The 14,345-nt window shown below is 44.4% G+C and overlaps 1 protein-coding gene across 6 annotated transcripts in view; it reads right to left on the bottom strand.

The window, feature by feature from the left end:
- Positions 1-4,962: 4,962 nt before the first annotated feature.
- Positions 4,963-14,345, bottom strand: part of KIF9 (kinesin family member 9) — a 41,062-nt gene continuing 31,679 nt past the window's right edge. For 5 of the 6 annotated variants that reach the window (XM_010959946.3, XM_045520621.2, XM_045520639.2 and 2 more), the window contains 5 exons: positions 13,761-13,975; positions 10,866-11,042; positions 10,447-10,562; positions 9,931-10,035; positions 4,963-5,266 (listed from right to left, as the gene is read on the bottom strand). In XM_010959946.3, the coding sequence (XP_010958248.2) occupies positions 5,216-5,266; positions 9,931-10,035; positions 10,447-10,562; positions 10,866-11,042; positions 13,761-13,975 (664 nt within the window). In that variant the 3' untranslated portion in view covers positions 4,963-5,215. The remainder of the gene's footprint in view (positions 5,267-9,930; positions 10,036-10,446; positions 10,563-10,865; positions 11,043-13,760; positions 13,976-14,345) is intronic. The other variant, XM_045520630.2, reaches the window with a different exon arrangement.

Raw genomic sequence — 14,345 nt, 5'->3', positions numbered from 1 at the left:
TCAGTCAGGATTAATTTTGAGAAAAATAATGCCAGTCTGAACACTGCCTTTTCAAATCCAAAATCTGTTTTGGGGAGTAGAAAGGGAGCCTAACATTGGTTGGTGTGTGTGTGTGTGTGTGTGTGTGTGTGTGTGTGTGTGTGTGTGTTCACCATCAGATGTAATGCTGGGCACATTCGTATCTATTATTATAGTTACTATTACTGTCATGGCAGTTTCAGTTGATTGGGGCCCAACTGTGCACTAGACATACATTAATATCTTCATTTCATAGAGCCCCAGGACTATTAATTGTTGTTTTACACACAAGGAAAGGAAAGCAGGGAAATTGGACAACTTGTCCAAGGTCTGACACCAGTAAGACAGTGGAGTCCCAATTTAAACTCAGATGTCTTGGCCCAACACCCATACACTACATTTATATTGTATTGCCTCAGAAAAGTGCAACCTGCTAATCAGTGATCAAGTTCAGACTGAGACTCCCTGGGCCCAGCTGATGGTGGAGCAAGTGATTTGGAACCTCCACATAGTGTCAGAGGAAACAGCAACAGAGGTGTCTGAGTCTGAAATTAAAGATTCTAGAAGACAGGACTATCCAGAATCCTTTGTCCTACCTTGAATCTCAGAACTTTAGAAAGAAACCTTGGGTGCTATATTGGTTCAACCTTATCCTTTTCATTATACTTTTATTAAAAATTATATAACACTATTAAAACAACCTTAAATATTTCATAATATTATTTCATTGACAATCCCATGAACTTAATATAACAACAGATTTTTTCATTTGGTTCCATTCATGTATATGTGAATTTGTATTTATATTGGGAAATCCCAAGAAATAGTGGAGAACATGCCTCAGAGTTGTCCTATCCGAGGGAGAGGAGGTTGGGGTACTCACCCACCAATCACTGGTTGAGGGTTGCTCCTAAATGTGTTAGCTCCCTGGTATTTGGGCCCACTGCAGCAGTTAAGTACCTATGGTTGAGAAAGCCTTTATGTAGAAAGTTGCAGATGCTTTCAGGGGGATGCCATTAGCAGGAATAGCACAAGGGACTACAGTCAAGGCATGGCAGCATCTGCTACAGAAGGTGATATTTACACAGAGGCTTAAACAAAGGGAGGAGTGACCATGTAAACATCTCAGAGAAGAATATTTCAGGCAGAGGGGAAAGACAATGCAAATGTCCTGAGGCAGAAGCTGCCTGGCATATTTGAGGAACAGTAAGGAGGCCCATGTGGTCAGAGCAGAGTGTGCAAATAAAGTCACAGGAAGCAAGATCCTGTAGAGCCTTGTGAACTGTTTTAAGGACCTGAGTTTTACTCTAAGGAAAATAGGAGCCATTAAAAGTTTGAGAAGAGGCATGATGTGATCTAACTTACATTTTAAAAGGATCACAACCAGGCTGCTTTTCTAGAAACAGTCTATGAGGGAGTAAGAAAATAAGGAAATAAGGACACAGTGTGGAAGCTGTTAAGAGTATCCAGGCAAGAGATGATAGTGGCTTAGACCAGGGTAGGGGCACTAGAAGGATGAGAAATTATCAGATTTTTAAAATAGTACAAAGGTAAAGTCCATTGAATTTCTTGACAGACTTGATGTGGGAGGTAAGAGGAGTGAAGTACAATACTTTAGCCTGAACAATACAACTGAAATAAAGGAAACAGTAGATGGAGCATGTTTTCAGGGGGGAGAGCAACTGAGCATTTAGGGTTTTGGTTAGTTTGTTTGTTTTTGAGCATTTAGTTTTAAACACAATGATTTATAGATGTCTTAATAGACATTCAACTGGAGATGCCAAGTTAGCTATACAGGCATACCTTGTTTCACTGCCCTTTGCTTTATTATACTTCACAGATACTGTGTTTTTTACAAATTGAAGATTTGTGGTAACCCTGCATTGAGCAAGTCTACTGACACCATTTTCCAACATTTGCTCACTTTGTGACTCTGTCACATTTTGGTATTTCTCACAATATTTCAAGCTTTTCATTATTATATTTGTTATGGTGATCTGTGATCAGTGATCTTTGATGTTACTAATGCAAAAAGATTACAGTTCACTGAAGGCTCAGATGATAACATTTTTTAGTAACAAAATATTTTTAAAATAATATATGTACATTTTTTAGACATAGTGCTATTGCACACTTAGTAGACTATGGTGTAGTGTAAACATAACTTTTATATGAACTGGGAAACCAAAAAATTCATATGACTTGCATTATTGTGGTATTTGCTTTATTGCAGTATTCACTTTATTGCAGTGGTCTGGAACCAAACCTGCAATATCTCCAAGGTATGCCTGTAGAGGTTTGGAGATCAGGAGAGCAGTCTAGGCTAGATATATAAAATTGAGAGTTGGCACATGGCTGATGTTTAAAGCCACAAGACTGGACGGGATCATCAAGAGAGTGATCTCCCTGTTATCTCCTCTGAATCTGTGATTAGATGTATACTGGATCTTCTCATTCTGCCCACCATGTCTCTTATCCCTACTTTCAGTTTTCTTTCTCTTCCTCTCTATTCTACAATTCCTGGTAATTTCTTCAGATCCAACATCCAGGTCATTACTTCTCTCTTTTACTGTTTCTAGTCTGTCATTTTTAACTTTTAGAGCTACATTTTCTTTATTCCTAGGAAGTCTTGTTTTTAAAAAATATGCACTGTATTTTGATAGCCTTTATCACATTTTTTATTCCAACTTGTCTTTATTTAAAACGTACATATATATTGTATAATCTTTATCCAGTAATTTATCTGGAATTCTTATAAGTCTAATCTTTCATTGTGCCTCCTCCGTGATAGGTTGTTTCCATGTACACCATATGTACATGCATGTGTATGTGTATTTAATCTTTGGAGCTCACGTTTACTAGGGTTTGTGGAAGTGCTGTGTAGCTGGGTAAAGGGGATGTACAGTAGTTTTTTTTTTTTAATTTGATTCTACTAGGTATTTCAGCCATGGGCTAATTTTTATGTTAATTCCTTAGCCTGGTGGTTCCTGGCCCACACAGTGTAAATTTGAATCCCAAACCTGTGCATGGTTAGAAATTCTCACAGGATCTATTCTCCCTCATCCTTGGGGAAAGTTTCCTTACTGTTTCTCCATGTCAGCAGGGGAACTTTTGCTAGCTCATCTCTTCATCAAGTGCCACCTTTATGCAGGGGGTCTCACTTCCAAATTCCTATGGCACATGGGCCAAAGACTTATTTCTCACACTTATGTAGACATTAACGCTCAAGAGCAACCATCCGCTCACATACCTTCTCCTGGCTCTAGCGGACACAGCTGGTTAACATGCTGACCATTCTGGTTTTCAGTCCTCCAGCTCCTCGCAGTTCCCTTTCTTTTCTGCAAATTTAACTTTGCAGTTAAAAGAATGTTATACTTTAGCCGGCACCTCTGTTTGTAGCCGGAGTGTTTTCAGGTTACCTTATCTGTCACATTGACGGAATTGGAAGTCCCTTCAGGGGTGATTTTGATGGTCAGATTAGCTCAAAGGGTACTATTTTCTAGAACCCATTTTTAGGCCCATTTGAGTGAACAGAATGCCTCCTAACTCCCCGTTATGTTGGAGGTGTCTGCTCCTGTGCAGAGTTTGCATGGAGGGTGAGCACCATCTTCCTTTATTCCTGTGGCTCTCCCCACACTGATGATCACATTTCCATTTGCACCAGAACTGACCAGAGAGGCTTATGTGGGGAAGCATGAGCTAGAGACAAATAGGACCAGCTGCCATGACAAAGGCCCAGCTTGCCCCGACCTGTAGGCCCCCAGGACTGGCTGTTCAGGAGTTCTGTGGAGGGACATCCTGTGTGCCACATGCCATTCTAGCCAGTGATGGGGGATGAAGGGAACGGGGCATTGGTAATGCCTCAGACAGCTGTGTCCTGTGACCCCAACAAGATGATGTACCCCCTGTCTGCTGTGTCCTATTTCCTGAGCTGCCCCAAAGACCTGGGAACCCAAAACAGGTCCTGGTAAGGGCAAGGGCAGCCAAGAAGGGAAAGAATCAGAACTCTCTGTCCAAGGCCTCCGACAGCTAAGAGGATGAGTAGAGCCTGGACACATCTGTCTGCTTGGCCACAATTAAAGGAAACATGAGGACTGACCAACAAGGCTGTGTGCACATCATTAAGTGCTGGTCAGTGACAGCCCCCATGTGTCATCTAGGGGAATGAAGTCAGGGACTTCAGAGCTGCTCTGGGAAGCCTTAGCATAGCAGGAGTCTCTAAAAGTTGCTTCAAATTTCACACAACATTGTAAAATGACTATAACTCAATTAAAAAGTTTAAAAAATAAAATTAAATTAAAGTTGTCTCAAGACCATTGTGTATCAGTCAGTGAAAGAGAAAGGGGTAGACAGGAGAGAGGGCAGAGACTTCAAGGAAAGCCTTTCAGCTTTCTCCCTTCAATTAAAGCCCCATTCGGCTGCTCACCGATGGACTGAAGAACACAATCACTGGGTCTTTGATTGGACAGGTGCCATTTAGTTCAACCTTCCATCTGATGCAGGTTCTGCCATCTCCTTGCCAGACAGCCTCCCACCATGGGGCTCTCACTGCTAAGTTCATGGTAGGACTGATCTCATTTTAAGCCTCTTCTTATTTTGAGATAAAAATCTGCCTTTCAGTCATTTCCACCTACACCCCATCCTCTCCTGGTTTCTGAGGAAGGAAGGCCTCCTGCCTTCATTGGCTCAGGAACACAGAGGATGCCCTGAGACAACCTATGAGGGAGCTGTGGGAACCAAGGCTTCGCAGACCCAGGTCATTCCCAGGATGGCCATCCAGGAAAGGAATGAGGTTGACCAGTGGAACAGAGGCCTGCTGGGGGAGCCTGGCTGAGCTACTTTTTCGCTTTCTTACTGGAGACTCGGTTAGGATCCCATCTGTATACAGGGAAGACATCCTCCCAGACAGGAAATTAAATAAAGTTCTTGGATGAGCACTGAAAGTCCAGACTAGAAAGCTATTTTATCCTGTTTCTGCACATAAGACAGTGAACTGAAACCAAAAGTACTCTGTGAAGATAGGCAAGAGTGTCTTTTGAAGGCTGTCCCTCTTGGCAGGCAGGCCATTGTGTGTTCTCTGTGCTGGGCCCCAGCCTTGGAGCAGAGGGTTGGAGTCTGGGCAGGTGCTTTGGCAGCTCCACTAGAGCAGGCAGGAGTTGCTGGGGGTGTGGTCCTTCAAGGCACTGGCGATGAGTCCTTATTTCCTCTGTGTCTGCTGGAAGCCCATCATGGTTTTCAAATAATTTTGCTGGACACAGAAAAGGGGAGAAAACAAGAGTTGATTAGGACATGTGGACTTAGGGAAGACTCAGAAACCATGCCATTTACATCTACCCCATCATTCTTCCTGCAGACATCACCATTTAGGTACAAGGATTCCCTCCAACTAGCCCTAACTCTGTGAGAAATAATGTTCCATTCAATCCTTTTCATTCTTTTATCCTAAAGAAAGTGTGTAAAGCTGTTTTTAAATGGTGGGGCAGGCATGCTTAAAAGGAGACATCATGTTTCAAGGGCCCCCTTGAAGGCTTCTGACAAGAATTAGGTTTGAAAAGATAAGAAAAGGGTTCTTTCTCTAGAAGATGGGGGCCTATATACTCTGAAGGGCCCTCTCTCTGCAAATCAACTAGATGTTCATGAATCCTAGCCTTCTAATGCACTGCTAAGCTCTCAGAAAGCTGGTGGAGAAAGTAAGCTGAAGCTGAATCAGTGGGCAGTAACCAAGCAAATGCTAAAACCAACTTGGAATATGGAGGTGAATCTCAGATTCCCCACACAGTGAATCTGAACAGAAACTGAAGGTCCCATGTTAAGCTGGAATTCTTTCTTTTCCCCTAATTTTTTATTGTGGTAAAATACACATAACATAAAATTTACCGTCTGAACTATTTTTAAGTGTACAGTTCTGCAGTATTAAATACACTCCTCATAATGTTGTGTAACCATCACCACCATCCATCTCCATAACTCCTCTCATCTTGTAAAATGGAAACTCTCTGCCCATTAAACAGTAACTTTCCATCCCACCTACCCCCAGCCCCTGGCAACCACCATCCTTTCTGTTCCTACAATTTTGACCATTTTGAGTATGTCATATAAGTGGAATCTTAACAGTATTTGGTTTTTTTGTTTTGTTTTTTTGTGGATGGTTTATTTCATTTAGCATAGTGTCCTCAAGATTCATCCATGTTGTAACATATATCAGAATTTCCTTCCTTTTTAAAGCTATTAATACTCCCCTTGTATGTATATGCCACATTTTGCTTATCCATTCATCTGCTGATGGACACTTAGGTTGCTTCCACATTTTAGCTACTGTGAATAATGCTGCTAGGAACATAGGTGTACAAATATATCTTTGAGACCCTGTTTTCAATTCTTTTGGGTATATACCCAAAAGTGGAATTGTTGGATCATATGGTAATTCTGTTTTTTATTTTTTATTTTGATTTTTTATTTTTAAATACTCTTTTTCACAGCAGTTATACTATATTTTTCCACTTTTTTACTCTGGTAAAATACACAAAATTTATCATCTTAACCAGCTTCAAGTATACAGTTCAGTGGTATTAAATACATTCACAATGTTGTGCAACCATCACTACCATCCATCTCCATAACTCCTTTCATCATCCCAAACTGAAACTCCATACCCCTTGAACAATAACTCCCCATTTCTCTCTCCTACCAGACCCTGAAATTCACCGTCCTACTTTCTATCTTTATGATTTGACCACTCTAAATACCTTATATAAGTGGAATCATACAGTGTTTGTATTTTTGTGACTGGCTTATTTCACATAGCAGGTGTACCATTTTACATTCCCACCAACAGCACACAAGGGTTCCAACTACTCCAAATCCTTGCCAACATGTGTTATTTTCTGGGTTTGTTTGTTTGTTGACAGTAGCCATCCTAATGGGTATAGAGTAGTATCTCATAGTTCTGATTTGCATTTGGTTTGTGACATTGAACATCTTTTCATGTACTTATTGGCAATTTGTGTATCTTCTTTGGAGAAATGTCTATTCAAGTCCTTTGCCCATTTTTGAATTGGGTTTTGTTTTTTGGTTGTTGAGTTTCAGGAGTTTTCTATATATTCTGGATATTAATTCCTTATCAAGTTGGAATTCTTGAAGGAGCTTAAAATGGTCCTGGATTGGTTATGCCCCATGGCTAAAGGCAAAAGTAGGTCAGACTCTTTCAGGAGGAGAGTAATTTCACCTTATGCACTCAGGACTCCTAGAGCTTCTTAAGTTCAATCACATTTATGGTCAACTGAATTTCAACAAGGGTGCCAAGACAATTCAATGGAGAAAGAATCATTTTTTTTCAACAATTAGTGCTGGGAAAACTGGATATCCACATGCAACGTTTGACCTCTACCTCACATCATATGCCCCCTCCTCTGATCCCAGAAGGGGTAGGCCTCTCTGTGGTCAGAAGAGGAAGCCCCTGCATGGTGGTCACAGCCAAATGATCTCTGAGACTGGGCTGCCTAGGCCTACTTGCTCCTACTCCATTCTCTCCCATAGAGCTCTACCTACCCACAGAGAGATTTTCATGGACAACCCTGAAGGAGCTCTTTGGAATCAGCCAATATGGTCCATGGAAGCAATCTGGCCAGGGTCTCCTTCCCCAGCCTCAGTGGTTGGGTTCCAGCAAACCTTTCCAGAGGGGCAGGGCCCTGTCCATTGATTAGGGCCTCCCTCTGGGGACCAGGGTTAATAAAGCTTGATGTTCATAGTATAAGGCTAAGTATAAGGCTACCTGAGTAAAGCCATCCTCTGTCCTGCTGAAGGAGCCCAGGCAACTGGGATGGGCAGGTGACCCTGCCTCAAGCCACAGCTGATTACTCTAAGAATGTACACTTAACTCAAAAGAGTCAATTATGCAAAAGAGACACAAAGTAAGTGGTCCAGGTGATATTGGGCCCTGGGACTATGAAGTCTGGGAAAATAAGAGCATGCTAGGGCCAAGAATGAAGCTACAAATTGGGAGGTGGGGTGCAGAGAACAGATAGGCGAAGGAGCAGACCTCAGGGAGAAACTAAGGCCAGGTCTGGAGGGAGAAAGGCCTGGAGGAAGAGGAGCCTGGGGCCTGCTTCCTACAGATGAGTTCTATGTCCCGCTACTCAAAGTGTGGTCCTAGACTAGCAGCATGGGCATCATCTGAGCACTTATTAAAAATGCAGACTCTCAGACTCCACCCTAGAACGGCTACATCAGAATCTGCAATCTAACAAGACTCCTGGTGACGTGTACACAGCACAGGATGAGAGGTGCTACTCTATGAGACCTTCACAATCTGTGCTAACAGATCCCTTCACTCAAGCCTCTTTGAGTGGGCTTCAGCTCCTCACAGCTATCAGCATCAGTAAAGGTATCAGCTTAACTGTAAACATAAAGAATGATCTCAGTCAGGAGGAGGGCTTTCTAATTACAACACAAAATCCAGAAGCCAAGAAAGAGAAGACTTCATAAAATTCAACAAAATAGCTACAAAAAAAACATAAGTAAAGTCAAAAGACAAATGACAAACAGGGGGAGATATCTGCAACTCATATAATAAAGAGCTATTTTCCCCAATATATCAGAGTTCCTACAAATTAATAAGAAAAAGACCAACAACCAAGAGAAAAATGGGCAAAAAATATGAACAGGCAGTTTACAGAAAAGAAATTAAGATGGCCCTTAAACATATGAAAAGAAGCTCAACTTGACTGATAAGAGTAATGCAAATTAAGACTACACTGAGAGACCATTTTTTTACCTTTCAGATTGAAAAAAAAACACAAAAAGTGCGATTCTACATCTTGTGGGGTAGCTGTAGGAAACAAACATCCCATATATGCTCCTGGGGGGGCAGGGGGTGTGATGGGTCCAGCTCTAGGTAGGCAATTTGGCACCATCCATGAAAAATCCTTTTGGCCAAGAAATTCACTTCTACAAACAAGCCTCTCACATACATTGACTCCTGTGTGAATTCAGATTTGTACAAGGTTAATTATTCCAGCAATGTCTGTCACAGTAAAGAAACAGAACCTCCTAAATATGAGATGTGCTAAATGAACTGTGATACACCCTGGCAGTGGAGTATTACTATGCAGAGTGAAAAATAACACAGCAGCACCGATGGGTAGACGTGGGTTGATCTTCAGGATATACTGTGAAGTGGAAAAAGCAAGATGCAGAACAACATGCAAGAAGAACTCTAGAAACAAGTGATGGTGGTTCCTTGTCAGAGGGGACTGGTGGGAGCTGGACTGACAGGGAACTGGGTATTAGTACTTTCATGCTTTTTAATGTTTAAACGGAACGAATCACCTATTGGAAGTGTAAATGAGTACCACAAAAATGTTTTTTAAAGGATGAGTTCACTTGCCGCTGCCACTTGCTGTATAAGAACTGCTTCTGGGCACAGAAAAGCACACAGCATTACAGGCCATCTGTGTTCTAGCGCCAGGCTGGGCCTCAGCAGAGTGGAGAGCCTCTGCTCCAGCCCAACCTGCTCAGGAAGGAGAATACCAGGCCTATGTCTACTTTGCCTCAGCTGCATGTGGTCCTCTGGTCCCCTGCTACCTGTGCAATGTGGCTCCCGCTGAAGAGGTTCTCTCCAATAGGCAGTGGCCTCAGGGGATCCCCAGGACCTCTCTTGGGCTGTTAACCACACATCGGCTGGCTTAGCATTCACCAGCCATGTCCAGGCTTGACCATAGTGTGTGGGACTCCTGTTGGGTCCAGCCCAGTCCCAGGACTCTGGAGTTGGCAGAAGACTCTGCATGACTCCGGATTTCCCTGGGCTGGCATATTCCTCCTCTGCCTCTCTAAAGTGGGGAGTATAATCCTGGGTGTCCTGGTAACGAGGTCCCTGAGGCCTTGCCTTCTGGAGACGTGAATCTCCCCAGTTACCTTCTGTTCTGTCTTGACTTTGGCGTTGTAGAAGGAGATAGAATCAGGGCCCTCGGGAAGCACCGTCTGCTGTAGCTGGTTGAACTTGTCCTGGTCATCTTCTCCCTAGAAGAAGCCCAACTCAGCACAGTCCCTTCAGCCTGGCTTTGCTGGGATCCACCCTGACAGGGCCTGTGGTGGGCATCAGGGCTGCACCTTGCTGGGTCTGCAAACCCTCACACAGGGTATCTCACAACCCCTCAGCCCCATGTTTTCCAGTGTCATCACAGACACCCTATATCTGCCACCTGAGCAGGATGAGCCACTCAAGAAAGGTGGCAGCAGCAAGTGATATTTCTGTGTCCTCATCCTTGGTAACTGAGAAAAGATCTGAACTTGCCCCCCTGCCTGGGTCAGCTGGAGGAAAGGCTGGGAGAAGCCCATACACACACTTTTGGCAAGAACATAGCACAACGGGCACTGCCCACTGCCCCTGTGTTCATCCACCATCCCCACCCCTGCCCTTGTACCACTCACCAGAGACACAATCCTGCTGACAGGCATCATGCCTGGCCTGATGCTGCAACCTGGCTTCACTGCCACCTGCAGGTCCTCAGGGACGAAGAAGGACTCATTGTACCAGATGTCAAATTCTGCACAGGGAGATAGCACTGTGAGTTGTGGAGGAGTCCCTGAGAAAGCTGGTCAAGGAGGTGTGTGCCTGTCTGTCTTGTTCCTGTCACAGGCTTGCCCTCCGTTCCTGCTGCAGGATCTCACCCTTTCCCATCTCCATCTCCTGCCCTCAGAGTCCTGGAAACACACACATCTAAAGCCCCTGCCCAGCCCCTGCCTCTGCCAGAGAGAAGTTCTGAAACTGCTTCTAGAACCCAGGCAGTGGCCCTGACCTGTGCCTCCTGGAATCTCAGGTGGCCGGCCAACCTTCCCAAATGGTGCACCTGTAAGTAGGCGGTGGCGACACTGATCCACCAGGTGCTGGCAGTACTGGATCTCAGCCCTGAGGTCGCGCAAGTCCTGATACTCCGTACGGTACTGCTTCTTGAGGTCTTTGAGCTTTAGGATCAGCAGAAATTCCTCCTCATCGATGATCATCAGCCCCTTGTTCTCATACTCGCCTGCAGGGGGATGAGGAGGTCAGGGAATGAGGTGCCCACCTGGGGAGCGGGGAGGAAGGCATTCGGAAAGAGAGGACAGGGCTGGCAAGGCATGAGGAGGCCAGGCTACCAGGACGTGTCTCATGGGGAGAGGAAGCTCAGATCAGAGGATCACACTGGGATTTTTAGAACAAACAGGAGGGGTGGACAGAGGAAAGGGTAGAAATGTCCCATGTTCCAAGCTTCTTTTCATCTTAAACATCGTTAGACAAAGATATCCAATAATCACCTTTATTATACATGGATGTTTACCTTTTTGTAAATTACATACATGGACTGCCACCTCTGGCTAGTATCTCAAGGCACCTGGGTAAGATTCCTTATTTATATCAATAGATGTAAACCCAGCTGTCTTCTTGATGATTTCAGTGTTCACCAGCTACCTTCTTGTTAGAGACTATTAGACGTGTTTATCATGCTGGGTGGCTGTCAGAGAGCTCCAGGAGAAGAGGGGTCAATGGTGCTACTAGTCATCTCCTCCACTCATGATCTCTCTGCATAGACCTTTTAAGGTCTGTCAGTTTGATGAGGATTGTTGGGTTAAGACAAAATAGCATGGTCTGTAGAACCACTCACCTGGCTCTTCACTGCTCACAGCACCTTGAAAGTTCAGCAAAGGCATCATGTCAACCCCCTCCAGAGTATGGGGCTTCCATCCCCAGAAACCCTGGAGGGTGAGTCCTGTGTGTGACTGAGGTGTATGGCCAGGGTGCACAAGGCAATCCCAGGTACTGGAGGAAAGCATTAGCACTTCTGCTGATGTTTACAGGGGAAAAGTAAGGCACATTGTGTCACTGATACCATAAATGGAGAGGCAAGGGTTCCAATTCAAGGCGTCTGATATGAGGGGGTCCAGAGTCACCCTCACCAGGTCCCTCAGTGCAGAGCAACCTGGTTTGTGTACTGTGGGCCATCTCTGATGTGGTCACTTTGATAAACACAGATCCTTTACAGAGTTGAGTCTTTTCAGTACTCTGCTGAGATGGGGAGTGACGCCATCTTTTGTACTATTCAGAGGTTCTCTATCTTCAAAGAAAAAACTTAATGAGAGTTGAACTTAAGATGACTTTTTCATTTTTCTTTCATGAAAGACTTATTAATGTTTTAAATTCACTGACTGCTCTAGGCAGATAAGTGGCTACCAGTCAAGGTGCCAGCAGATATTTAAAAAAATGAATTTACTTGATCTGTTCCCTCAAGATGAAGGTATTTTATTCGATGTTTTAACAACCAACTGGAAAATAAATGCTTTGTGGGGAAAAGAGGAAAAAAATTTTTTGATATTGAAAAAATTTTAAAATATTTAAAATATTGTTTATCTCTTCTTGATCTCATCTTTTAAAATATCCATTTTCATGTATAGTGAGGGGCAAATGATATGTCAGCATAGCATGCATATGTGTTATTTAATATATATAAATATGTAATAAACAGTTGCATATTCCAAGAAGGTATGAGCAGAAGGGACAAAGAAGTGCTTCTTGTTGGTCTTGCAAGGCCTTCATTCTGGAAGCTCTGGGTCGGGGGCATGTCTGGAGCCACCATCACCTGCCTTACCCTGCTTCTCAAACCCATGGAGGGCTTTGCCCTGTGGAATTGTCTGTTTGGTCTGTAGGGTACAAGCAGAATGGCTCCAAGCATTTGGAAATACAGTTTACTCTCTGAAAAATGAATGAGTAAAATGCAACCCCTGTGAGTGAGAAGATCCCTCTGACCAGCAGAAAACCAACTGCCATCTGGAGATCCCAGGTGATCAATGAGATCATTCATGAAAGCCAGCCCAGAATAGGGTTGTGATTTACGAGGGAAAGCCCAGTAACTGGTGGTATGCCCTGTCCCTTTCTATGAACAAGGGGGTGACCTCTGAACCAGCAGTCTCACTGTTGGGATGGTCAATCATTAAAATGCAGGTTCCAGACCCTGCTCCAGATTGTTGAGTCAGAACCACTGGTTGGAGCCTAGGAATCTGCACCTGACCAGCCGTCCCAGATGCTCACTTAAGCTTGAGGGTTCTTGGTGCACAGTGCAGTGTGGGCAGTGTCTGCCACTGGGACAGGGCACTAGGTCAGGGTAACCAGGTGAGCACCCTCTCCATGCAGGAGTCCCTGCTCTTTGAGCCTGAGGGTCACCCCACAACCTACCTTAGGGGATGAGACTTCGCCAAGCCAGCATGGGTGTTGGGGGTTTGGCATGAGGAATGGTCTTAATGAAGTTAGTCCCTTGGCCCCTAGTATCCATATTCTCATTTCCCTCCTCAGTTTCTTATGTCTTGACCAGCATTCCCACCCCAAGCAGACTACCATAGGCATTGAGGAGACCACACCAGGACCCATGGACCTTGTGGGGGTCGTCAGCCACCCATCTTCCTGAGGAAGCCCCTACAAGACCAATGACCTGTTTCTCCATGAGCAGCAGCACATAGCAGATGAAAGGTCCAGCACCTGGGTCTGAGATAATGCAATAATGCAGGACCCACAGGCAGAGGCTAGCTGACACAGAAGGACTCTGTGACTCCCTAGGGCTCACTAGAGCCAAGTTATGATGCAGGGATGAAGGCTGCACCCCAACATCTCCTGCTAGCCCCCTTCCTACTCAGTCCTCCAGTGCCCAAGGCTGGCCCATTTGGAATAGGATGACTCAGATCCCATAATCCCTTAGCTATCTTCCCATCATGTTTACCTTGCTTCTCCCGTAGTGACTTCTGGAAATTTAGCGCCTCCTTGGTCACGTCAATCTCCCGCTTGATGGCATTGATGCGGTGTGTGGTCTCACTGGCCTTTTTCCTCCTCTCATTCAAGATGGATTTGTTTTCTTTGAAGATGCGGTTGATCTCACTACCTCGCTCGTTCTTAAAGTCCTCAAAGGCCACAGGCTTGGAGGGCGGGGTGCTGGGCCTGAAGACGGAGGGAGAGGAGGAGGAAGAAATGAGGCAGTTGTCTTTGAGCAACCAGGCACTTCACCTTTCTTCCCTGGGGCTTCTGTGAGCAGGAGGTCAGAATTCCTGGGCACCACCTACCCCAGACGGGAGCTAAACTGTATGGGAATCATTCTCCCATCTCTGTTTTACTCAGCACACAAAGGCATGTGACTATTGCAGAAAATGAGGAAAGCAAGGAAAAGTAGAAAAAACAAAACAAAAACACGCACACGCAAAAACAGAAAACAAAAAGAAACCACTCACTACCTATTGGCAACCACACTTTGATGTATCTCCTTCAGGGATCTCTTTGATAAAATTTTTAAATGTTTGGGGTCATGCAGTAT

The sequence above is a fragment of the Camelus bactrianus genome, chromosome 17, assembly GCF_048773025.1.
Source record: "Camelus bactrianus isolate YW-2024 breed Bactrian camel chromosome 17, ASM4877302v1, whole genome shotgun sequence".
NCBI classification, from domain to species: Eukaryota; Metazoa; Chordata; class Mammalia; order Artiodactyla; family Camelidae; genus Camelus; species Camelus bactrianus.
The sequence above is the reverse complement of the archived record's forward strand: the minus strand, read 5'-3'. Positions and strand labels throughout refer to the sequence as shown.